The 27791-nt window shown below is 35.6% G+C and overlaps 5 protein-coding genes across 5 annotated transcripts; 4 read left to right on the forward strand and 1 right to left on the reverse strand.

Moving 5' to 3' along the window:
- Nucleotides 1–138: 138 nt before the first annotated feature.
- LOC106748793 (trypsin-1-like) lies at nt 139–3144 on the forward strand. The gene is made up of 4 exons (XM_014627656.1): nt 139–181; nt 1130–1427; nt 2414–2723; nt 2977–3144. The coding sequence occupies exons 1-4, from the start codon at nt 139–141 to the stop codon at nt 3142–3144; spliced, it is 819 nt and encodes a 272-aa protein (XP_014483142.1).
- A 4263-nt stretch (nt 3145–7407) lies between these two features.
- Nucleotides 7408–9146, forward strand: LOC106748784 (trypsin-1-like). The gene is made up of 4 exons (XM_014627648.1): nt 7408–7459; nt 7776–8085; nt 8578–8887; nt 8979–9146. Exons 1-4 carry the CDS (start codon nt 7408–7410, stop codon nt 9144–9146), a joined length of 840 nt encoding a protein of 279 aa, XP_014483134.1.
- A 4879-nt stretch (nt 9147–14025) lies between these two features.
- LOC106748794 (trypsin-like) lies at nt 14026–15760 on the forward strand. Its single transcript, XM_014627657.1, has 4 exons — nt 14026–14077; nt 14399–14711; nt 15197–15503; nt 15596–15760. Exons 1-4 carry the CDS (start codon nt 14026–14028, stop codon nt 15758–15760), a joined length of 837 nt encoding a protein of 278 aa, XP_014483143.1.
- Nucleotides 15761–16696: 936 nt separating this feature from the next.
- Nucleotides 16697–22427, reverse strand: LOC106748785 (carboxypeptidase B-like). The gene is made up of 5 exons (XM_014627649.1): nt 22181–22427; nt 21854–22048; nt 18481–18614; nt 17926–18330; nt 16697–17059 (listed from the first exon to the last, which is right to left on the reverse strand). Exons 1-5 carry the CDS (start codon nt 22425–22427, stop codon nt 16697–16699), a joined length of 1344 nt encoding a protein of 447 aa, XP_014483135.1.
- A 1536-nt stretch (nt 22428–23963) lies between these two features.
- On the forward strand, nt 23964–27291 carry LOC106748788 (peptidyl-prolyl cis-trans isomerase, rhodopsin-specific isozyme-like). Its single transcript, XM_014627652.1, has 5 exons — nt 23964–24172; nt 25038–25242; nt 25577–25779; nt 26173–26312; nt 26870–27291. Exons 1-5 carry the CDS (start codon nt 24116–24118, stop codon nt 26964–26966), a joined length of 702 nt encoding a protein of 233 aa, XP_014483138.1. The 5' UTR covers nt 23964–24115; the 3' UTR covers nt 26967–27291.
- The last annotated feature ends 500 nt before the right edge of the window (nt 27292–27791 follow it).

Genomic DNA, 27791 nt, shown 5'->3' on the forward strand with positions numbered 1-27791 from the left:
AAAATTAAATATTTATCTGCAATATCTGAAGTATGTTATCAGAATTCAAAGTACACGGAATCTTATCGCGGTATATTGCCCGATATATTTTGTATATAAACCGCAGCATTTTTTCAACGCTTAGCTTTCATACCAACAATGTTGCTTCAAAGTCTCGTAGCCGTCATTCTGGTGTTCCAGGGTAAGTGATACCTTTTTCCCGCCTAATTAGTGATATCGTTAGAGTAAATACTTATATGTTTTCTTATCATAGATGATCGATATCTTACAAAGTTTTAAATGAATATCGCGGATGTTCCTTTCCTTCATTATTATACGAGGGGTGTTCAGAAAATAACGGGAATTTTTAAATTTTGCGAGTTTGGAGAGTCCGATCGTCAAAAATTTTCTTTTATTATGTTGGTGTACATGCCCCTGAAGTATGATAAAATTTTCAGCTGTATTCATTGTTTACTTTGTCTGTGGCAGCCGCTAAAGTTAGACGTGTTTTTATGAGCTCAGCGATTTTGTTCGCGAATGGAAGTTGCTCAGGAGTTACTAAATGAAGCCAACGACGATGCAGAATTACTGAAACGTGTTATAACAGGTGACGAAACATGGGTTTACGGATATGACGTCGAAACTAAGGCTCAATCGTCCCAGTAGAGGCATTCTGGCAACTTCCATTCGCGAACGAAAATCGCCGAGCTCATAAAAACACGTCTAACCTTAGCGGCTGCCACAGACAAAGTAAACAATGAATACAGCTGAAAATTTTATCATACTTCAGGGGCATGTACACCAACATAATAAAAAAAAATTTTTGACGATCGGACTCTCCAAACCCGCAAAATTTAAAAATTCCCGTTATTTTCTGAACATCCCTCGTATATCAATACCCCTTTTAGAACCCTTTTAGAACTATTTCATCAACAAAACGATATACTTACTTTAAACGAAACAATAACTTCTTTTTGAAACAGAGTTATTTTCGCAATAACAGAAATACGGAATTGAAAAATTGCTTAAAATAAATTATGCAATTTTGAGAAAGCGTCACTTTCAATTACTACAAATCAACTATTTGGAAAGTGTGTCAAAGTCAAACATATATCTAATGAAATAAAATTTCATGAAAATTTTTCTTCAGCATGTCTAGCCGGTCCTCTTTCTCTCAAGCCCAGGATTACCGAGGGCACTGATGCCATGCCCGGTGAATTTCCTTATCAAGTGTCTATTGAATTGGGCTTCCCACCTTTTATCCCTTATCGACACAGCTGCGGCGGCTCGATTCTGGATGATAACACCATTTTGACCGCTGCACACTGCGTCCCGAAATTATTTGGCTCACTTAGAGTCGTCGCTGGCAAGTACTACCTTATGAAGAACGAGAAAACCAACCAAGTGTCTGAAGTCAATAGGTTCAAGGTTCATAATGAATTTAAAGGGTATGTTTTCAATACATTTATATATTTTCTTTCGAAAATAAATCTTTTATATGCATATATACCTGCCATATAGAATTCTGAGGAAGAGAAGATTTGTTGGGAGTGTATGTTTATGTATTAGTGATATTTTATTAAGAAAATAAAATAATAATTTGCAACGCATCATGTGAGACATTTTTTGTGCAGTATAATTATTACAATGCTTGATGATCTTTACGTTTCTTACAGATTTAAGAAACATTGTAAAGTTTTAAAATTATAAATAAATGTTCCAACTTATTTTTTTTTACATCAAATATATTCATAATATATATCATAATTTTTTATATATTACTTTGCTATATTATTGATATGTATTTGAGTTTCCTAAGATTAACATACAACAATTATATCTAATCTAATTAATCTATATTTCGTAAATGCACGAAGAATTTTTCTATAACAACGTAAAAAGCTATTAATAATTTTATTATATAGATATCTTAGAATTATAATTTTATCTATAAAAATATTACAAAATATTAAAATTATATATAATAATATAATACAATTACATCCTTTTTTAATAAAATGAGATATTTATAAATATAAAAATAATTTTATCGGCATTATTATCGTAAGAATGCTATAGAAACGCGAAAATAATATCCAAACGCGTCATTTAAAAAGTGCTAATTAATTTATCGTCTAAGCGCTCATTCAATTATTATATTAATAAAATATTACATGTTCAAGCGGATTGTCAATTACATCTGTAAAATACTATATGGTACTCGGAAACGATTAAATGCTTATTATATACATAGACGATATCATATTTCACAATCGACAGTATAAGTCGTTACCTGCATTGATTAACTTTTTGTCAAGATAAGTCCGCGTGTTACCTATTGATAACGCGGCAGATATGTTCGACATATTGTGAAATAATGTATGTGTAGATAACAAAAATATACTTTTTCTGAGTCATACACATATTCTTTCAGAAATGTTGCTCAACATGACATTGCTATTTTAAAACTGGCGATACCTCTTGTGTTCAACGACAAAGTGTCCGCTGTCAAGTTACCTTCTAAGAATGAGATAGAAATTGGAAATGCCATACTGAGTGGATGGGGCTCCATCTCAAAGAATTTCCTCCCGATATTTCCTACCGTTCTCCAAAAGGCCACCCTATCCATCTTAGATAACGACTCTTGTCTGAAGAAATTCCCGAAGGATATCATCGGCAAGCAACCGGAACTCTATAGCACGCAAATGTGCACTGACTCTTTAAATGGAGAATCTGCCTGCTCGGTAAGATTAATTCACAGTTGCCCTTCGCTCGCAATTAACTGAGCCATTGTTGGGTTTTTACAATTGGGCGATTATAGGAAGAACACCATTCTTTGATTTTTCATTGTATTATAATATTGATGTTATCTATTAGCAGTTATTATTTCGTTAATGATTTAATTAAGTGCTCAATACGGAACCCGGCGAAAAAATTCGGCCACAAGTTAAAATTCTTTGCGCAGCCTCTTGTGTTAATCAAGTGTATTTCTTGCAGGGTGACTCTGGCGGCCCATTGGTCCAAAGAAACGACAAAGAGAAGGAAGTTACGCAGATCGGTATCGTTTCATGGGGTGTCTACCCATGCGGTGTAAGCCACCTGCCATCTGTCTATACCCGCATAAGCTCTTACATCAACTGGATCGACGAGAATAGAGAATTTTAGGGAATTCTCCTTACAAATTTTATCCTTTCTCATCGACACATCAACATAAAGTTCTCCACTATCCCTTCCACTGTGATACTGCGTGTCACTCTTAACATTGTGTGTCATTTCTCCCTTTATTCTCAGTGTGTTTCTCTCTCCATTCTCAATCGATTTACATCACCGTAACTAATACAAAGCTTCAACTTCATCTTGAAATATAAAACTTCAATTTCATCTACAAATGTAAAACTTAACTTCATCTTCAAATCATACCCTGCGTTCTGTTAAAATGATTAATACGTTTGATTAACTTGTACACCATCTACGATTTCCATGAAGTTCCATTCAGCAAGGAGTGATAAACAATTGTACATTACGAATGGCAATTTTCTAAATAAAAGGAAACATCGTACGAAACAATCTTCAGTTTTTATATACATTCCTCTTATTATTTTAGTTCCAATTTTAATTGTTATTTATGTGGGCAACGAAAATTTTGTATACGTATCGTTTTAGTCCAATTTATGATTATTCTGATTATTTAAATCGTGGCTCAATTGTATTTAACGAAAAATGTATCACTCATTATTTCGGTCGGTAATATTTTTATTTTGTACTTTCTTCATAAATGTGTTGTGGAGATTCTATAATTTTATTTTATAATGTTAAATTTAGTTTTTAATATGGTACTTGTTGATAAAACCGACTAAAACAGATTCGAAATACTTTATGTTCAGTACATACGAAGACTGTTTTAAATAAAAAATATTATTAATTTAATATGCAAGAAATTAGTGATTGCGTAGTAAAGCTGCTATATTCAAAAATTAATACTGGAAAAAGATAACTTGCAAAATGAACGTGTTTCTATATATTATCTTGCTCAATAATAAATGTAATTACAAGCGTTATCACTTTAAATATTAGATACTTTAATAATATTTAGCCAATATCTTTATAATACGTATTGTTATGCGTACAAAATAATAAATATTAAAATTCTGGATAAATTCTATATATCTAATGATTAATATAACAGTTAACAATAATACTATAAAACGATAATAATAATATAGTCTTAATATAAAAATCTAAATTCTAGATTCTATAGAAAAATCTTAATATACTTTTAGAAACCTAATAATTAATAACAATAATTAATAACAACTAAATCAATAACTATGACAAGAAAATCTAGCAAGTTCTCCATATGAGAATAAAAGAAAAAATATCTATTTTGGAGAATATAAATGATCAAACTTGTGTCATATACACGATAGGTAATGATTTATGCCTTACTAGATCTAGTGAGGTAAGTCCACAAAGTGTCTATCCTACTCTAAGTCGTTCTATACAGATCTAATCAGAATCAGAAACTGAATAATTAGAAAAATATTTACGTAAAGACTATATTAGACTATTGGAAGTTTAAATTTGACTAACACAGGCCAAGATCAAGACTACTTGTTTCATCGAATTCTGATTTCGAATTCGCAATTCTTAATCTGCAATACTAGCTTGATACGGACTTTACGTGATGATTCTTTCAGATAGAATAGGATAAGAATTTTTTGAACTTGCATCACTAGATCTACGAGGGGGAGGAAAGAAGGAACGAATTGTTATGTATGTGTATACATGTTATTTTAACATTATATATAATTTGCAAGATATTTAACATATATTACACGTATATTTGCGTGCGTGCGCGTGCGTGTGCGTATGACAGAAAATAAAATTATCTGTACAATTTTTTAGCAAAAAATACCTGTTTTTTACGATATTTCCAGCGTCGTCGAAAATAAGTAATAAGCTCGTAACGTTGATCATGTTCTGTTTACATAGTTTTACGTATCGCATTGACTGGATCTTCGACACTACCGAAGAACAATGGCTTCTCCGTTACCTTATGTTCTCTATTCTTTTTCATCAACCATCAAACAATTATTAAGAAATTGTTACTATTTTTGTAGAATCGTTTCCATACACGAAGATCTTACGTTGACACAATCTATTTTTTTACCACTAGCTAATGAGAAGCTACAACATGAATATACTTATATTTCTTCATGCGAAACACCACACTATTCTTGACATTATTTCACGTGATACCTTTAGATGGAGTTGGTTCTATCCAGCACATAATGGCAATGAGTACGAAGAAAATAAGCGGGAATTGTCAAAAATGCAAATGCACTTACGCAACCGTCTCTTTGATTTTTATGCCTCTCCGTTATCATTTACTTTTAATCAGGTTTATTTTGAACTTTCGAAAATGTACGGAAAGTCCGTTTAGGTTTTTCTCAAGTATCTTGATAAAACAAATAAATTTCCTACTATCGGAGATAAAGCAAAACAGATATTGATTTGTGACGATTTCCGCTTTTTATACCTACTTTGTTATGGGATAACGATAAATCGTAATCATCTGATAAAGTTAGGGTGAAACAATTTATCCGTTGAGATAATTCATTATTTGATTTGCAACTAGTGTTGCCGGAATTGGCATATTTGTACTAAATTTGGTATTCTTTTTTCATATATGGTACGTTGGTACTACAATACATAAAATTGATAATAATAGCTTATTAGTACCAATTTTATCCATTGTAGTACCAACGTACCAAATATGGAAAAAAAATACCGCATCTGGTACAAATGTACCAACTCGGGCCACACTGTTTGCGACGTATCGAATCTGAAAGAATATTTCCTTATTTATTATTGGAGCAGATTTATTTGATGTGTCTCTGATTTTCATGATAGGTCATGATTTAAACAATATCAAAAGAAATGAGATATAACAAATGAGAAAAAATATTAAATCTATGAATAACATATTTTACATTTATAACTTTTACATTTTACATAACTTTTATATTTTACATTTATAACTTTTATAACATTTATAACTTTTGTTGTTCCCTGTTAGTTCGTCATATGTTGGATGTCATTAAATATTATTAACGCATCCACGTTTATCGTTCTCTGTGTACGTTGAACTTGATCTCCATGCCAACTAATATTATTGACATTGAGAGACAAGGTGCAGTGAAATCATTTGTCTTATCACCATTCATATTCTGTTATCATGTTTGGCTCACTTTTAAAGTCGTCGACCTATTTCGATGATTTACTCATGAGTTTTCAATTGTTATGATTCGATTGCGATGGCGTTGTCATACATGTTCAATTGTTATGCTACGTAGAATGTTAGAAATTTGAATAATGCTAGAGCTAAAACAAACCGGGTAACATTTTGTAAAGATTGCCTCCATCGTACCTATATGTATATAGATTGTTTCAATAAAATATATCGTACCATTTGACTATAAACAGAAAATGTTTAAAAAAATTATATTTCATTTGTTTTATAATAAGCTATAGTTTCTTTAATGCATTCTGTTTTATTTCACAATATCTTGTTTGTTATTCTTCAATTTTTTAGTTTTGAAATAAACTTATTTGTTTCGTTCCACTGTGCATTTTATATTTTGAATATTCATCTTTAAAATAAATTTTTTTTTAATAAATAACTTTCCAATTCATGAAGAACCACAAATAGAATAATTATAACACATTTATCAAGCTTTATATTGTATATCATTTCTAATACATACGACGCGACTTAAAAATCGCCTAAGAAACGATCCGGCATGCAACGTATTAATAAATTGAAAATATGTCGAAAATAATTGAGATGTAATTGTAACCAGTCATTATTAAAATATACTCTTTATATTAATCTCTTGTGCATTTTTTAACATTTCCTATCGTTTCAGTACATGTTTTCTCATTTTATACAATATCTATAAATTCTTACTTGAAGATTGAAGAGACACTTTGGATAAATTAACACAAGGGATAAATTAACAACAACACATTTCCTTTGTAAAAATACTGATTACAACTTGTACATTTTATAGCACCCGTATAATAATCAACTAATATTGTGAAACTTATTTTTACTGCAGAGCCTATACAAATTTATCATGTCGAAATATAAAATGAGTGCGCAATTATCATCATTACTTTATCTAAACCAGAACTAACAAGTGATCCAATTTAAAGTACACTTGAATATCATATATTAAATAAAAAATTTGTTCCAGTAGCGATAACGTAGCAATCTTTAATAAAATTCTCCTTATCTTAGACATCGTGGATTAAACTTGGATTACAATGGATTATCAAGACAACGTAATCATCGATATTGTGTGGATATACCAGGCAAAACGAGTATAAATGCAGGTCGAATATCGATCTACATCAAACACCGAGATGTCTCCCAAAGTGATCGTAGTCTTCGCTTTCCTGGCAGTGGCACTCGCCGGTAAGTCAATTCTTCAAATTTACGGGAACAAATACATTTGCCATAGTAAAGACCGATATAGTTAACTGATTTCAACTGAAAAGCAAACAACAAATAAAATGAAATCCTCTCTACCCTTCCGCTCTCTATGTGTTATTAAAGAAAACCGCATCGATTAAATGGTCACGTTGTTTCACAAATCTCGAAACGAATAAGACTCGTCTTCGCTTTCTGTTACAAATCGTTAAAAATGATTCTAATTTTACTCCATCGTGTGTATTAATTCTTCAACGATACATATTCACGAATATTTTCACAATGCCGATTAAAATTTCAGGCAAACCGTACCTTGGTTTCCGTCTACCATACGACTGGACACAAGTGGTCGGAGGCGAAGATGCTCCGAGATCAGCTTATCCTTTTATAGTGTCCCTACAATGGGGCATAGCCAATGTCTTTTCGCACCACTTCTGTGCCGGATCTATTTTGAATGAGAATTGGATAGTAACCGCAGCACACTGCATTAATGCAGTTCCTAGTGTGGGCTTGTTCCAAATCTCAGCTGGAAGGCACAAACTTCGTCAAAGAGAAAGCTCTAAACAAAATGTCCATGTCGCAAAAACTTGGGTACATGAAAACTACGGAGGGTATGTAATATTAATAATATTAATAATATTAAAAGACGCAAATATATAAAAAATTTCCTCTAGCCTACTTCTTATTTGAGCTAATATTTATATATGCAATTACTCATGTCTTTGCAAATTTATATATACATATAATGTAAAATAATAGCTCTTAAATTGATAACTTGCCTATAGCTGTAGTCACATTAGCAGAATCAATGCAATTGTCTAAACCATTAATTAACACACTAATAAATGCATTATATTAAATATCAATAATGAAATCATATCATTTGAAACTTGGAATTTTAACATTAGAGAAACTATATAGGCTTCAGATAAGTCACAATGTACACAACAGTTCCACAGATTTTCTATCGTTTCTCATGTATATTACTCCTAACTCCGCGCAAAGCATTATTTTCTCGCTAACGCTAGTGTTTTAGCTAATTAGCATTTTCGTGAAATCACACACAATTTGATGTCTATTACCCAACATTTATTAATCTCCAGTTCTGTTGGACCTTACGATATCGGCCTGCTCAAGCTGAGCGGACCATTGAAAATGACGAAGGAAGTGCAGGCGATCAAACTACCGGAAGAGGGAAGCGTACCGGAAAAGGGAGACGCGATTCTTTGCGGATGGGGCTCCACTTCACGGACTGAAACTCCGTCAAAACCTGACTCGCTTCAGCACGCTAATGTGACGTACATCGATCTCATAACGTGCGACGCAACTGTCGAGCGGCTGACTGGAACGTCTCACATTCATCATACCAATGTTTGCACTGGTTCAGTGACCAATGATATCGCCGCTTGCATCGTAAGTCACAAACCTGAATTGCTACAGCAATTTTGTCATTTTGGCTGGCTATCAGATAACTTAACGCATCGTATTCTCGGTTTATTTTCAGGGTGATTCTGGTGGCCCCCTGTTCGAGAAGAAAAACTCAAACTTTGTACTCACTGGCATTGTGTCCTGGGGCTTTGTTCCATGCGGCATCGAACCTGATGCTCCGTCCGTATTCACTAACCCATCTATGCATATCCACTGGATCGAGAATATAATCAATAATAATTAATATATTAATCGAATTGAACTAGTCAACATACGACGACGAAATTTTGTATTTTCTTTAACGGATAGTAAAAACACGTAATGTAATAAATGAAATTATATACTGCAAGCCCTGAATGCCTTATTTATTGCATTTATTTGATGTTGAAATTACGCAGTGATTAAGAAGAAATTAATTAAACGAGAAGGAAAGCGATTTACGATACATTGACTCTATTTAATAAATAAGAATGTCACGCGCATGCGAGAGATGCTTTTGTATTGTTTATTACTGTAAAAAGGTAACCTAAAGATAAGTCATGTCGTCAAAGTTATCGAGTTGTTATGCCTTGCACTACTTATGAAATATTTAGGTACTTCGATGACGTTATCTAATGTACACAATATATATTAGGTTGGTAAGATAGTTATGTCGTTTTTCTGTTCCTCCAATTGAAATGTTCATTATTTCGTTATTCTTTGTGCGATTTAGACAATTTTAGTATTAATCGAAATCTACTAGTTCCACGTTTTGATTTTTGATATTACAGGTGTTTTTAATCATTAAATTTTGAGAAATAGGGGTATATGATGGATCAAGAAAAACTTTATTTTAGGCACTCTATGCTTTATGAGTTCCAACTCGGTCATAATGCAACGGAAGCTCATAAAAATTTGTGTTTCGTCTTTGGACCATCTAAAGTTAAAGTGCGTACGGTCCAAAGATGGTTTGAAAAATTCAGATCAGGTGACATGAAGCTTCAAGATGAACCTCAGAAGACCAAAAGAGCTTGATGACGACATTCTGAGGGCTTTAGTGGGTAATGAACCATTATTGACTTCAAGGGAGATCGGGGATAAGTTAAGCATTAGCCACATAACAATTGTAAACCACTTGAACAAGCTTGGCTTTGTCTACAAATGGTGTCGCTGGATTTTCCGTGAATTAAGAGAAAAAATATGGTAGATCGAATTTCTATTGCTTCTTCTTTGCTTGCTCGACAACAATATGAGTCATTCTTGGATCGCCTGGTTACTGGGGACGAAAAATGGATTATGTATGACAATATAGTAAGAGAAAGAGCCAAAGTAATGCCAGGCAGTTCGCCTGCTACCCTTGCGAAGGCCAATTTGCACCAAAAAAAGATAATGCTTTGCATTTGGTGGGATCGTCGAGGTCCTATCCACTGGGAACTGTTGCAACCAGATCAAACTGTCACAGCAGACCTATATTGTGATCAACTGATTCGACTGGATACAAAAATACTTGAACTTCGTCCAGCACTCTATAACCGAAAAGATGTTGTCTTCCAATAAGACAATGCCAGGCCTCACGTGGCTTTAAGAACGAAGGAGAAGTTCCAGGCTTTTGGTTATGAAGTTTTATTACATCCACCATACTCACCTGACCTGACACCATCTGACTACCACTTGTTCCTGTCGATGCAAAATTTTCTTAAAGGAAAAAAATTTCGAAATTTTCAGGATGTTCAGAGGGCGGTGGTAGATTTCCTGGCTTCAAAGGATAGGATCTTTTATACATCCGGCATAAATGACCTTGTTGACAGATGGAGGAAGGTCATAGAAAACAGTGGTAAATATTTCATTAATTAATCTCACTTACGAGCTTAAATATAAGAAATTGAAATTTCCTCAAAAAACGACATAACTTTCCTACCAACCTAATATATAATTTAGAGCAATCTTTGAGCGAAAATTAAAAAAATTTTTTTCGTATTTAACCTCCATAAAAAACAAAAATATGCGAAAAATAATAAAATTGTGTAAAATGTGTCAATACTAACATAAATAAGCGAGAAAAACTGAAAAGATTGCACGCGCGATTATTCGCATAAATTAAAATTCCCGCCATGAGATTCAAATGGCTTGTGCAAACAAATGACAGTAACTTTACACTCTGTGGAACGATACACATTAGAAGAAAAATAATTTGTTGAAACTGAGTGCCCGGAAGATCTTCATAATCGACAAAGTTCAAATGCGCGCACTCAACCACAAAGATAAAAACATTTGATGGTCTCTGTGCAAACAAAGGATAGTACTTTAGCGAATTTTTATTTTTTATTTAACCGTCTCAGAATGTTCCAGACAAGATAAAAGAATAGTTGCTTAATTATTAAAGCCCGAAAGCCTATCGTTCATTGCAAAAACTGCGCGCGCATGTCGCCTTGGTTTACAACAAATCATTTTTTTCTAACGTGTATCGTTTCACACAATATAAAACTGACATTTGTTTGCACAAGCTACCGAAGTTCTCAGCAAGAATAGTAATTTTTTATGTGAATATTTGTCTGTGCGGAGTCTTCCATTTTTCTTGTTTATTTCTGTTAATATTGACACATTTTTATTAATTTTTGCATATTTTTGATTCGTTACTAAGGTTAAACTTGAAAAAAATTTGATAATTATTTATTATAGGAAACTTACCTCCAGTAATCTTGACCTTGACATATATGGTAAAAATCACCTTCCTGAGTAACTTTCCAAAGGTTTTACCCATCGCTCATTGTTCATTAAAAAGGTATTAACAAAAAAACGGAAATACGTCACACGCATCCACTCACATCGACAGGTGCTTAGTCTTTCCGCTAGACCACTAACTAGAAATTTTGTTTATAAACGGGCGAGCTCCGATAGCCCACATAGGTGATTGACTAATTTAATATAAAATTTTTTAATTGATGGTCCAGCGGAAAAATTCTGGATATCGGTCGATGTGAGTGAAAGCGTGTAGCGTATTTCCGTTGATCATAAACTGTAAATTTCTTTCGTTAATATCGTTTCAATAAACAGTGAGCGACGAATAAAACCTTTGGAAGATTACTTAGGAGGGTGGTCTTTATCATATATGTCATATATGTCAAAGTCAAGGTCATTGGAGGTGGGTCCCCTATAGTAAATAATTACCAAAATTTTTTTTATTTTAGCTCGAAGATCACTCCAAACTTCCATCACAAATTAATGTATCTTCCTAAACGCCAAAATGAATGAAAATCCTAAGAAATCGGAATAAATAAAACGCTTCAACTGACCTTGCAGTTCACCTCGAAGAAGTTCCGAATGACATTGTTTGTCCGACACGCGCGAGGAAGAGTGCGATGTCTGAGTACGTTGTGCAACAGACATCTTTGCTCGTATTTTTTCCGCCTTAACGGTAACCGAAGTTTCGATTCAAGTCCACGCCTGAGCAACCGTTGAGTCATTTTTCCTGTTCTTCCTCCAGAAATCGAAGGTGTAGTCGTATCCGTTTGGATTCATCACCGATGAAATATAATGATTTATTTCTAGGTTCTCGCTCTTCTCGACCAGATAATCAATAATATAGATCACAGACGCAGATAAAGGCCATTCGCGGGCATGAATACCGCCACCGATCCAAAGTGTTGCGCGTTCGGTTTGCCGTTATTGATCATTAGAACCTGAATATTTCCAAGACGATCTCAAACTTGAATTTTATTCGACATCGCACACAATACAAATAAATACCAAGAATATTCCGCGAATATTGTAAAAATATCATGTACTTAAAAAATTTTGTGAATATACGAATATAGAAACTAGCCATTAGCGAATATACCGGGTGTTTCAGACCACCCGTACCTCATTTAAAAACGAGGGAAGTGGTTATTAAATGGGATGTACGGGTGATCTGAAACACCCAGTATATTCGCTAATGGCTAGTTTCTATATTCTGAGTATATTCTGAAAATTTATAAGAAACGATGTACTACGAGAGATATTGTAGAGAAAGTTTGCTTTGGTTTTTCTCAGGTATCTCGATAAAACAAATAAATTTCTTACTGACGCTGACTCTGGTGACATAACCAGTAAGTCAGTTATTGATTTGTGACAATTTCTGTCTTGTCTGACTTCTTTTTATACCTACTTTGTTGTGGGATAATGATAAATGGTAATCATCAGATAAGGTCGGCGTGAGACATTTATCCATTGAGATAATCCATTATTATTGATTCGCGTTGTATCGGAGCAATAAAATGTTTCCTTATTTACTGTTGTAAGAGATTTATTTGATGTCTGATTTGCATGATAGGTCGATTTAAACAATATCGAAAGAAATAAGATATAATAAATCAGGGAAAAGATCAAATCTATCAATAACATATTTCACGCTCGTAAACTTTTTATCCCTGTTAAACGTAGTCCGTCATATGTCGGATGTCATTAAATATCTAAAATTCCTCTAACATGTTATTAAATATTATTAAATAAATTGAAAATACGTGTAATTGTAATCATTTATTATTAAAATATACTCCTTTTATTAGTCCCTAATGAATTTTTTAACACTTATCGTTTCAATATATCGTTTTCTCATTTTTTATTCAATGACAATACGGATTCTTACTTGAAGATTGAAAAGAAACTTTGAACACGAGAGATAAATGAAAAACTTTTTGCGACATCAACACTCTATTCAGAATTTTCAGCAGTTCTAATGTTTTCCAGCTTTGATTTGGAATGTGCCCACACCTGGAGGAATTGCTTTCTAAAACTATTGATCACATTTTGTACATTTTATAATATCAATAATCGATTAATTTTTAGAAAACTATTTTTATCGCAGAAGCTATACAAGTCTTTTTATGGCGAAATATGCAATGGATATGAAACTATTATCATCTAAACTAGATTTAACAAATCAATTTAAAGTTATACTGAATGTAACGTAATAAATCAAAAGATTCGTTTCCGTAACGATAACGCAGCAAATCTTTAATAAATATCAGATTATTTTTGACATTGCAGATTTATTTGGATTACAATGAATTATCAAGACAAAATCATCATCGATATCGTGTGGATATATCTGACGAAACAAGTATAAAATGCAGAGCGAACACCAATCCATATCAAACATCAAGATGTTTTCCAAAGTGATCGTAGTCTTCGCTTTCCTGACAGTGGCACTCGCCGGTAAGTCAATTCTTCACATTTACGGGAACAAATACAATTGCCACAGTAAAGGCCGATATAATTAACCAATCTTAACTGAAAAATAAGCAACAAATATAATGAAACTCTCTCTCTCTTTCTCTCTCTATGTATTATTAAAGAAAACCGCATCGATTAAATAGTCACGTTGTTTCACAAATCTCGAAACGAATAAGACTCGTCTTCGCTTTCTGTTACAAATCGTTAAAAATGATTCTAATTTTACTCCATCGTGTGTATTAATTTTTCAACGATACATATTAACGAATATTTTCACAATACAGTTGCCGATTAAAATTTCAGGCAAACCGTACCTTGGTTTTCGTCTACCATACGACTTGACACAAGTGGTCGGGGGCGGAGAGGCTGAGAAATCAGCTTATCCTTTCATAGTGTCCCTACAATGGGGCCCAAACAAGAACTCTGCGAGCCACTTCTGTGCCGGATCTATTTTGAATGAGAATTGGGTCGTAACTGCAGCACACTGCGTTCAAGCAATTCCTGGAGATGTAGGAACGTTCGAAGTCAAAGCTGGAAAACACAACATTAGAAATGTAGAAAGCACAGAACAGATTGTCCAAGTCTTAAAATCTTGGGTGCATGAAAAATACGCAGGGTATATAATATTAAAAATATTAAAAGATACAAATATATAAGAAATGTTCTCTAGCCCTCTTCTTATTTAGACTAATATTTATATATACAATTACTCATGTCTTTGTTAACTTATAAATGCATATAATGTAAAATAACAGCTCTTAAATTAATAACTTGCCTATGGCTGTAGTAACATTAGCAGAATCAAATACAATTGTTTAAACTATTAATTAACACTAATAAGTGCATTATATTAAATATCAATAATGAAATCATATCACTTGAAACTTGGAATTTTATCGTTAGAGAAACTATCTAGGCTTCTAATAAGCCACAATGTACACAATAATTCTGTAGATTTTCTATTGTTTCTCACAATGTATATTACTGCTAACTCCACGCCACGCATTATTTGCCCGCTAACGCTACTGTTTTAGCTAATTAACACTTTCGCGAAATCACATACAATTTAATGTCTATTATTCAACATTTATGAATCTCCAGCGGTGTTGGACCTTACGATATCGGCCTGCTTAAGCTGAGTGAACCATTGAAAATGACGAAGGAAGTGCAATCGATCAAACTACCGAAAGAGGGAAGTGTGCCTCAGGGAAACGCGATTCTTTGCGGATGGGGCTCCACTTCGCAGAGCAGTATTCCAGATATGCCTGATGTGCTTCAGTACGTTAATTTGGAGTACGTTGATATTGAAAAGTGCGACGAAGCCGTCAGGCGCCTGACTGGATCATCTCCCGTTCATGAGACCAATGTTTGCACTGGCCCATTGACTGGTGGAATCTCCGCTTGCAGCGTAAGTCATGAACCTAAATTATGACAATAATTTTGTCGCTTTCGTTGGCTGATCATATAACTTATCGCATCGCATTGTCGGTTCATTTTCAGGGTGACTCCGGCGGCCCTCTGTTCGAGAAGACTTCAACAGATTTTATACTTACTGGCATTGTATCCTGGGGCATTATTCCATGCGGCTATTATGGTGCGCCGTCCGTATACACTAACCCAGCCATGTATAACAGCTGGATCGAGAATATAATTAATAATAACTAATATAATAATCGAATTGGACTGGCCAATGTACAACGACGACGAAATTTTGTATCTGCTTTAGCGCACAGCAAAAATATGTAATGTAATAAACAAGATTATATACTGCAAGCCCTGGATGCCTTATTTATTGAGCCTATATCGTGTTAAAATTGCGCAGTGACCGAGACAAAATTAATTGAATAATGAGAAAAGTGATTTACGATACAATGGCTGTATTTAACAAATAACAATGTCACGTGCACGCGGGAGATACTTTTGTATTGCTTACTACTATAAAAAGGTAACCGTAAGAAGTCGGTAAGTCTTTTCGGCAAATTTATCGAGGAATTGTTATGCCTTGCATTATTTTTAAAATATTTAAATACTTCGGCGATGTTTTAACTGATATACACAATATATATTCTAATACAATCACATGAATGAGATAATGAACGCCATTCTGGAATTCGATTGATTAACAACAAAAGAAGTAAACTATTGTGGCGAAGGAAGCATTTCTAGAAAAATAATGTCTTCCTACAAAATAATATCTTCCTACACTTACTAATCTATTCTTATAGCAAAATAATTTGTAGATTCGGCAAAATAATCCAGCGAATGACAATCAGTAGTCTTAACAAATCGTTTTACTGTTCATATAGTAACTGATAGAGTTTACTACGACCGCATGAAATTTGCTTAAGATTGATTTATTGTATCTTAAAATAAATAAATGTTATATGTATATTTTGATTGAGGAACGGAACGAACTTTTGCATCAGTCCAATAATTTTGGTATTCAGTACCCACTTGATGCCTCTTACGTGTGAAACGATTTGATCAATAAGTACACTCGCAAAACATAAATATTTCCTGGTAGATTCATTCTCATAAAGTAACATAAAGATCGCTCGAACCTCTCTCCGGTCAATTTACATGCGGATCGATTAACAACAATTATTCCGTCTTGCAAGTTTGCGCGACTATTTCCACCGCAGCGAGCGCTTCCTTGGCCGTGGGAATAATGTAACGCGCTGGCAGGATAAAGCCGTATCTGCCGGTGTCTCTTAGTTCGATGGTGTACGTATATTTGATCTTGAGTAGAGCTTTCGCCCAGTCATCCGAGCCACCGCTGGCTGCGTACAACAATTGGGCACTATTGCCGACAGTATACACACTTCCAGCGCCGCCTGCCATTTTCATGGCTGCTGCTGCTTGATGACCAAGCTTGTCGAGGTCGAGATAGTCCGGTGGAACTACCCGGTCATATCCCCACGGGTACAAAATGTATTGGCCGTAACTGTGGAAGCTCAAGTAGGCCTATCGGAAAAAACGTCACGTTTGAATATAGAACATCTTGAAGTTTGACTCGAAGTTAAGACATACAAGAGACTTTATTAATGCTATTCTTTTCCCTAGGCATAGTGGTATCGGAAATTTCGAATTAGGCGCATCATTTCAAAATATTTGTGCATGATGACTGCTGCCTTGGAGCATTGTTCCCGGTTCATAGGATAAACAACATTCGTAATGCACGAATGTTCAGAAATGATACGCCTAATTGGAAATTTTCAATGTTACTTTGCCTAAAGAATGCGATAGCATTAATGGAGTCTGTTATACACTAAGAGAAAAAAGTGATTGGTTTGACAAAATCGGCTATCACCCCGTGATATTCAGAAAAATATTTGTGTCCACCGAACGAGTTATTTGTTGAAACAACAATATGTTACGTCGATATAATTGCTGGCCAAAATCGCAATCATTGAATCAATTAGAAATTCATATAACAACTATATAACTTGTTCAATGAAATAAATTTTGTGATTAAAAAAATTTCCTTCAAATAAAATTTCTTTTTGATTATGCCATTTTCCTCAGTAGGAAGTTGAAATATCTCTCTATTGGATATAAAAGCTTAAAAAGTTTTAAAAAAGATAATCGTTAGAAGTAAAAAAAATAAATGACTTCTTTTAAAAGGGTAAAAAAGACGGCGATTATATTACAGCTATTCTCTTCTAAAGTATTTTAAGTTAAAAATTTTGAAATATCATTAATAATTATCGCCATACTTAAAATACAAATTCACCACTTTTGGTAAAATCGTTGCATGGCAAATTAATGTATCTTCCTAAGTTTCAAAGCGAACCCTAGTAAATCAAAAGAAGTGAGACACTTCAATCGACCTTAAAGTTCGCCGAGCTGGCCTCGAAGAAATTCCGAATAGCATTGGTTTCCGGCTCGGAGAAGGGTGCGGTGCCTGCGTATATTTCGCGACAGACGTCTTTGCTTGTGCCTCTTCCGCCCCAACGGTAACCGAAATTCCGGTTCAAGTCTACACCTGAACAACCGCTGTAGCCGGCCTTCCTCCTGTTCTTCCTCCAAAGACGATCGGAAGCGAAGGTATATTCGTATCCGTCCGGATTCGCCACCGGTAAAATGTAATAGTCTATTTCCAGGTTCTCGCTGTTCTCGACCAGATAATCAATGATATAGGTCACGGACGCGGGTGAAATCCATTCGCGGGCATGAATGCCGCCATCGATCCAGAGCGCCGGCGCGTTCGGCTTGCCGTTACTGATCCTTATAACCTGAACATTCACAGGACGATCTCAAACTTGAATTTTCAGTCGACATCCCACACAACACAAATGCACAATATATACGAATGATAATCATATGCTGTCTGAGATAAAGATCACGACAGGAACGTAAACACCAGGGTTAAGCGCCGGCTATACCTTGAGCGGGCGACCTTCGATGGAGTGGCCGATAGTCATGACGGAGCAGAGGTCGGGATAAGTTTCCGCGAGGTAGTCCAGGTAACCATGAATGTCTTCCAGGCGATGGTAACTGGTCCATTCCATTCTATGACCTGGCGGGTATACCTTCAAGATTACTCGAAGCTTGCACCTTGCGCGCTCTCGTGCGATCGTTCAACAACCGCTCCGTAGATTCAGATCGAGTACGAAGCAAAGTGAAGGCCGAGCGTTCCGAACTCTTCAACTATCATATCGCGCCTCGTGTCTCGATAGCCTCGTAAACGTTGTTGCATTCAACAAAGCACTATTCTGAATCGACGAAGCGAATCGCGCGCGCTTTTGAGGAAGCTCACCCCGAAAACTCTCTTAAAATGCCAAGGACCACCTCCACCGTGTACACTAGCTACAGGATAACGAAGAGGACGAGGACGTGGATACCTAATTCTGACTGCCTGCCACCAAGCGTAACGAGCTAGAAAACGACTGAAAGCCTCACTTCGATGATGAGAATGTCGGGAATATTTCGATGACACCGCTGAGAGTTTATTTCGACAACCTAACTTGAGAAACGAAAAAACCGGACGAGATTTTTCGTGGCCGAAATGACCACGCTGTTATGGGTCGCTATTCGCCTTGTGCAACCTCGTAGCGTATTCGAGGAAGTGTTAATCGATTTCAGTTCAAATGTTCTAAAAATTGAATTTTGTAATTTTGTTAACCTTTTAAGTGCTGAATATTCCCGGTGTAAGCAATCCGCATGGACGGCGCGCGCCTAGCGGTTTCGATCGCTGGAGACGGAATACTTTTTTCGCTAATGTGAACTCTGTCAATTAAATACGCAACTACTTGAATAATACCAGAAAGTTATTTTCGAACATTGATTATTTTAATTAATTTTACGCACGACGCAAACTACGCGCCGGCAACAGTCGAACCGCGCGCCAGGCGGAGCTAACCGCATATAGTCCACAGCACTCAAAAGGTTAAATTCGAATGTAAGCAAACCAATATGTATACATCTGAAATTATATAAAGTAATATTAGATATTCCGGTTAATTTTGAGAGCTCATTGTAAATGGCTATAGCTAAAAATATATTAGATACATTTTGAAAGTTGGTACGTCATTTCAAAGCTTGGACATTTCTACAAATCATTTGACACAGGTCCTGTATATTCGTAAACATAACCATATTGTTTAGTGCGATTGAAAATGGAACGTAATAAGGAACATTTTCGTCGTCTATTTTTACTACTTTTACTGCTTTAATTCGAAGAAAACGGCTGCCGAAGCTCACCGATTCATCTCAGAAACTTATTCTGAGTTTGTTCTATCAGTTAAAACGTCCACTAATAGCTCAAAGAAAACCCAAAGTGATTTTGTTGCACAACAATGCTCGACCACATGTTGCAAAAGCAATTAAAGATATGTTATCGGCATTTCAATAAGAAATCTTACCATATGCCGCGTATTCACCAGACTGTGCTCCTTCAGATTATTACTTATTTCGATCGATGCAGCACAACCTTGCTGACTTCAAAACATATGATGAAATATAAAAATGGCTCGATAAATGAATTGACTCGAAAGACGAACATTTTTTTTACTGCAGAATCCACTTATTGCCAGAAAAGGTGCTAGAGATGGGAAATATTTTGGATAAAATATGATTTAATATCTTTCTAAAATAAACGTGTTTTTTGCAAAAAATTCCTCAAAACTAACTGGAACACCTAATATTTGGAGTCGGTTGATCTCAACTGATCATCTGATAATAACTCGATGTGTACGTACACAGTAAATAATTTTCTGTTAAAAACAATCTACGGGAATTTTCAACATACGTTGGCAAGATGAATGTGTTATTTAACTAATTATGTTTGTGTACTTTTTACACATATTTATACATATTTGTCTACTTTTTAACATATTTTCTTTATGTTAAATTAACACAAAATTTCAATGGACCGTTCTTAACGCAAAATTTATTTATTGTATATTGATTTGCCACAATTACTCCCCTTACCGCGTGAACCATGTCTGTTACATTAAATAAAAGAGACTTCGTCTTGACTGCGAAGCTCTTTAAAAGTCTGTGTCGCGAAATCTCGCTAAAATGTCGCGAATCGTGAGTAAATAGTTGTACAATGAAGACAATACATTTCACAAAAGCGTTAATTTGTGACATTAACTTTCCTGGTTCCCAAACCGATTAACAGTAAAGTAAACATAGCGACTCAAATCGGAAAGCATGTCCCATCTAGTCCGTACCGAGTAACGGCATCGAGATCAGACGGGCATATATGCAAACGATCGCGGAAAAATGTCGAAAAATAGCGCAGAACGTGCCGCGACTGCACGTGGCGTTTCACACGCGCTTTACGCACGCGCGTACAAATGAAATGTAACTGTTAATCAGCATTGAAGCGGAACCAGGTTACCAGGTGGAATTCACCCGAGGCCGATAACCCCGATTCATTTCCAATTATTTCTTCTCGTTGAAGGAATGGAAATTAGATAACTCAGGACCGTCAGTGTGTTATTACTTTTCTTTCTCAAACAAATATATACACCCAAATTTCGAATTGTCTTGCAATAGCTCACATTGTCTCAGATACGAAGATTTTTAATATGTAATACGTAATATGTAATACGCTCTCTTTTTTGTTAGAAAACAATTGAAAAATTATAACTGGTACAAAGAATAGAAAACAGAGAATGTTGTAGAATAGCATTAATTATTCAGGAACACGTCTTGATTATATTCAGTTGATAACTTTAAGTTATATTATTCGATAATTTTGTTATTATTTATCTATAACCGCGCAACTGCCCGCGAATCACTTTCGAATGTACTTCCAGATAAGGATACGTTCGTTTGATTCATTTTCGTTAGCTTTCTTCGCTACGTGACTGGCTTAGACAGCGAATAGACAATAGGTTTTTCCTTAACTTTCATCAATGTCAGTGGGTCACAAGTCTAATTTTGATTTAGTTTCTTTTCTTCATTATTAATTCGTTGCAGCTATTTATAAAGGCGAAAAAATAATAAAGCAACGTAATATATCGAAGCACAAACGGTATAAGCGGCGATTAATCGATCTCGCAAATTGTTAATAAAAGCACCCAGCGATATGCCAGTATCTAAATACGTTTTTTAAGCGTTTGAACTATCTTATAAAAAAAAAAACAATCTGCATGAGCTCTTTCACGAACAAATATTATTACCGATAATAATAATAATAAATGCGGTTTTGGACGAATATTTCTTTTCATAAGACCGTAATCGCTCAATAGTTTTGTCTCACGATATAGGTATAATTGTAAAATAAAATTAATAAAAGCCTCAAACCTTTGCGTCCCTCGAGCTCCTCCTGTTCATCCGGCGTAAGTGGAGGGTTCTCGTCCTTGATTGCCTGTTGCACATCGTCGATCAGTATGTCATAGTCCAGTTTAGCGTTTCTGAACACCGACTCCACATGTTCGAGCATGTAACTTCGTATCAAAATATCGGTGATTGATGCGTTGTTCGACCATATCGAGTACGCTATGCCAAAAAAAAGAAAATGTCAACATAACCCGAACCCAAAAACCCTTTTCGCACAAATCTGTGAATTCGCTTTCAAGACAAATATCATTTTGTTTCTAAGGCAAATTTACGCGCGAAGTCATTACATACAACCGTCCTCGTCGTAACGTTCCACCAGCTCGCTCACATAACTGTTATTCGCTTCGGGTTTGTATATCCTCCATACTTGATCACCGTCGTAAGTGATCTGCTCTTGAGCAACATCCTTCAACTCCTTCTCGCTTGATTCTCGTGCGACCTTAACCGAAAATACGTCGACGACGAAGATGACGATTGTCATCGCCATCAACGTCCTCCATCTCACGCATTCTTGTCGTGGTTGTCTTCCGTGGTTCATCTTCGACGAAACTGTGCTTGAGAACATGATACTCCCCGCTTTTATAATACTTGCCACGGTCGGCGATCGAGAGTAACGGGACCACTCGATCGAGGGTCCCGAAGATTGTCGAAGCCGTGACGATTATACGACGAGGATCTTTGAACCTCGAAACAGAGATTTTAGCACTCTAATATGTACAATGGCCCCAGTCATATTTTCCTGCCAAATATATGTTAATGACAGCAATGGCAGCAATGCGTACTCCTCAGTGTTCGATTCAATTATGGAAACTTGTTGAACTTTATTGGAATTTTATTGGAAACTTATTGGAATTTTGGGACTTTATTCGTAAATATGTGTTACAAATCAGTTAAAACATGTATTCTATGAATATTATATCATAATTGAGTGTGCCTCTGTGTGTGTGTGTGTGTGTGTGTGTGTGTGTGTGTGATTTATATATCGCGTGTTCCATTTCTATTCAAAAATATTCAACCGTTAATACTTGAGACAAAACATTTCAGGAACTTTGAAGACTTTAAATATTAATATATAGCAGCTTTCATATTTTTGTACGTTTCAACGAACTAAAGATAAAGCCATTTTAAACTTTTTAATTATTTTCAAATTTCGCTGGGTTGTAAAGGAAGTTTAAAAAAATAGCGTAATGTCTTAAAAATATATAAAAAGTAATAGATTTCTTTGAGATCAGAAGTTCTTTTAATCTGTTGTGCAAATTTCCAGTATAAATCAATAAAAAGAATTGTAGTAAATGCCTATTTTAATATTCATTCACTTCCTAGCGCTACTTCTTTGATTTTACTTTTTCCTCACCCTTTCTTCTTCATATAATCATAAAAGAGAACTTTATTATAGTGGGAAATTCTATATTGTTTATAAATGTACACATTCGACCGTTGCGATAAACAATACTTCCGTAATAGCCCTTCGAGATCATCAATAATATTATCAATAGTAATTTTAATTTATCCTAATTACATAAATTTTAAATCAAACTCTCGAAGAAAGGTATGCCTTTGATATTATATTATTTTAGAAGAATATTATGAAAGTATCGCTCTTCACGAAATAGGAATAGGCAATGATGATAACTAGAGAGAGGAGGCCGACTTGAACCGTGCGCCATTGGATGGTAATGATGATATGATAACTGAAGTGGAAAAAATCTTAAGTATTAGCACAAAAATTCATGACCTCAGTGTTTGTGTCCGCCCTTTTATGTCTAGATCTGTAATACGTATAATAAACCTTTAGGCTTTTAGGTCTAAGTATTAAATTGCAACGTAATTTCAAATTTCAACAAGTATTTCTAGCGCTACCAAACGTCGCAATTCCTAAAATTTAAGCATTATTGCAACTTTTGGCAGCGCGAGGAACGTCTTCTGTCAGGGATCACGTTACATATTATCACTTAGAGCAAAAGGCTATAAGTTCACTACCCTTATTGTGGGTCCGGATTTACACATACGGCTACTTCGTTCAATTTAGAGCGCCGACGCTGCTGCCGACGACGTATCGCGGGCAGACGCGCGACTTCCACCGCGAGGAGACGTTCCGTACGTCGTTCTTACGCCGTACACACCGCGGCAGAATACAACTGCACCGCGGAGCCCGATTAATAAAGGAAACCGTGCCGCGACGCCCACATCGCTTCGGAACAGCATTCGGGACGAAATCGTAAAACCATGAAGCGCCTGCTGACGATCGTCGTCCTCGTGGCTGCTGCCTCGACTGCCATCGAGGTACCGTTCGCTACTTAACACGATCCTCCACCTCTCCCAATCACAGATACTGCATTTTTCGGATACCGTTAATATGTGATTCTAACTGTCGGGCCACAGAGTAAAGATCTCAGCCGCGGTCATATCCCGGTCATTTTGCATATATTTCGCATACTGTTTGTATGAGATCGCGACTAAGCATCCTCGAAACGGCCCAACATTGTCATCCCTTCGCATCATGTGCGTTATATCGTGTTCCGTCAGGAAGTCTCGGTAGAATTAATCAGCAGAAGCCAATTAATTATACCGCTGTATGAATCTTGCGATGAAGATCTCATATCGATCTCTCATTGGTCAAATGACGACATTAAATGGTCATGTGACGATAAATCTATCTATTTTGTTCAAATTATTGAACAAATACAAATACAAATTGGATTACGGAGCAAAAACCAACAAATACGGTGATATAATAATAGGTCAAACGTGTGTATTTCGCCTTTATATGTCATAAGGTTTCCCTGCTTGTAGACGCGCGTATGCGCGCATCATGAAGACCAAATGCGCGCGTGGGCGACTCTCCTACAAATGTGTGCCACTTCGAATACATCAAGCATTGAGAATCCGACGAATAAATTAATGGCTCCATTCTGCATCACTTCTGTTGGTTATTGCACTTGCGCCTGCGATCGCGTATTAACCTTTCGCGCGTTTGGTTAATTTAATACGCCAATTTATTTCTCCCGGAATTGTCGTTGACCTCTTTCTTTGTTTCTCTCCTTCTTTCAACGAAACAACCTCATTACGAATAATTGCGCTGCGTATCGCCCACGTGGAAGATGAAGGAATATTACTGAAGAATAATAAGTTTGTTCCATTTTTTAAGGCGGAAACCTTCAAGATTACAGATAAGGTGTACTTCGACATCATGATCGATAATCATCCAGTTGGAAGAATCGTCATCGGTCTGTTCGGTGACATCGCACCGAAAACAGTGAAAAATTTCATCACTCTCGCCACCACCGGCGTGGCTGGCAAAAAGTATACGGGAACCAGATTTCATCGAGTGATAAAGAAGTTCATGATTCAAGGTGCCTGCTTCCGATTACCAATGTTACATTTATCAAACAAATTTCGCGAGATATTTGTCGATACTTATAACCAGAGTTGGGTAAATTAACTTTTTTTAAATTAAGTTAAAAGTTAATGGTCTGTACAATCAACTTTGTTAAGTTACCCAAACAAACTAATTAATTAAAAGTTGAGTTAAAATTAAATTAATTTATTACACTTAAAAATTAATTATGCAAAACTATACATATAGCTCAGAAAAGGAATAATTAGATTCGATTTATATATACATTTTTGGACAATTAACTTTTAACTTAAGTTAATTTACCCAACCTTTATAACTATATATTACAGGCGGTGATGTCGAAAATGGCGACGGTACTGGCTCCATCAGCATTTATGGCAAATACTTCGAGGATGAAACCTTCGAGGTGAAACACAACGGACCACTGTTCGTTAGTATGGCGAACGCCGGCAAGGATACTAACGGCTGCCAATTTTTCATCACCACGATAGCGACACCTTGGCTAGATGACCATCATACGATATTTGGGAAGGTAATTAAAAGTACACGAAGCGTTCCACTAGCATTGTGACAATAATTCGTCGTTCGTAAAAGGAATTTGTCTAGTACTAGAAACACAATTTGTATATAGAAAAAAATAGTACTGAATTAATGTAAATAATTATTCCAATATTTCTTAGCATTTTTTTATTCGGATCAAGTAATATTTACTTGATCCGAGTAAAAAATATTTACATGATCCAAATAAAATTTATTCAATCCAAGTAAATATTTGCTAAGTAGTATTAATGATTTACTTGAATCTAACATTTTGTTTCTATGTAAGAATAATTTTTCTTTATTAGTGTAATTTGATATCATATTATTTATATAGTATAATTACTCGATATATTTGTGTTTGACTTGTCAACATTTGAAACTACAGGTGGTTAGCGGCGAAGCTGTGGTCTTCAAGATCGAGCAAACCAAAACGGACAGTGACGACGTTCCGCTCATCCCTGTGGTGATCTACGAAAGCGGAATTCTCCCAACAGAACCGTATACTATATCGGACAACCCTTACGAGTAATCCAGCATTTCCGACGTGTCATTAACAATATTATTTCGCATTCCCCTCCCGTCTCCAATTTTTTCGTAGATTGCTAAAATCATTGCGCTTCATGTTAATCATAGACCATGCGCTAGTAATTACATTTGCGTAACAACCTTGTAGATTGAGAGGTGAAACAACGATGAAATAATTGAGTGATTTTGTGTGAGGTTCGCTATATTTTTATACGCTTCTAAGGCTTTACTTCACACAGTCACATTTTTTTTTATAACGTGACGTTTGACAAGAATTTGCACTTCGAACACGTCATCGTTTATCTGTCTGTTTCATGTGACCGTGTGAATAAAAAGACTGACGAGTATAGCTACAAGTGTAAAAGTAGACATTGAAATCGCAATGCCGCTCACGTAGTAGGTATGTCTGAAAATATATTCTTCGACGTATTATCCACTCCTCAAGCATTTTGCTGTCATGTCATGATGCGTACAACTAGGTAAATTATTTCCTAATGACACAGCATTCTCAGTTTTCTAGTTCATTTAATGCGCTGTTAAAATGTGCCTATTTGCAGTGTATGGGCGTGGATCAAAGCTACCTGCGTACCACTGGGATTCAGCTTCTCGATACTCGCATTTTTTCATTACATGATGAAACAGTTGGACGTCTAATCGACATTTTCTCTCGTGAAAGACTGACTTAAGCCGAAAAGGAGAGACTCGGTAGACCCCGAAAACGTCGTCAACCGCTAAAAATCATATTTATTTTTTATAAAAGAAGCTATATTAAAAATTATTATTATACATTAATTGCGTGTGATTCTAATAACACGCAATCGCATTGTACGTATATATGTAACCGATAGAGCAAGCTCGCTTCTTTGACAACGCGGCTTCCCCGCCGTGTGGGACGTTAAGCGCCATCTCTGTACGGACCGCGAGGTTTCACAGAAAGGACTTTATTTATTCTATAATAAATTAATTTTTTAATAAATTAACAGTACAGAAAGGAGGATAATACATGATGCTGTATTTTCTGATTTATCAATTGTTTCTCTTCGTGACAAAAATTCCCGGACATAAATGGTTACATGGAAATGTTAGTTCACTTTGGTAACAGAAAGCTCTCGTTTAAACGTGAGGATATTAAAAGAGATGAAAAGACGTAGCTGAAGAAACATTTGATCGAGCAGCGATTAATACTATTAATAATAATATTAAGATTACACTGAGAAGACGAAAAAGAAAAGACTCGAGCGCGTTGCTGTACGGTACTGCCGATGACGCACAAAGCCGCGCATGCACGCGCGCACACATGTTCGCAGAGTCTGTTGTGTGTACAAATACGTGTCAGACTGCTCTCGGATAGGCGCCTGGTCGTTCAGTCAGTCGGTGGCGAACCGGTGCCAGTCATCAGACGTTGATGGTCGGTTAAAGGTTGATTGTAAAAGAGCGTCGGCCGATGCTCCAAGCATTTTGCCGGCCGTAACACGTGGG

The sequence above is a fragment of the Dinoponera quadriceps genome, unplaced genomic scaffold (genome assembly GCF_001313825.1).
Source record: "Dinoponera quadriceps isolate SergipeBrazil2010 unplaced genomic scaffold, ASM131382v1 scaffold3207, whole genome shotgun sequence".
Lineage (NCBI taxonomy): Eukaryota > Metazoa > Arthropoda > Insecta > Hymenoptera > Formicidae > Dinoponera > Dinoponera quadriceps.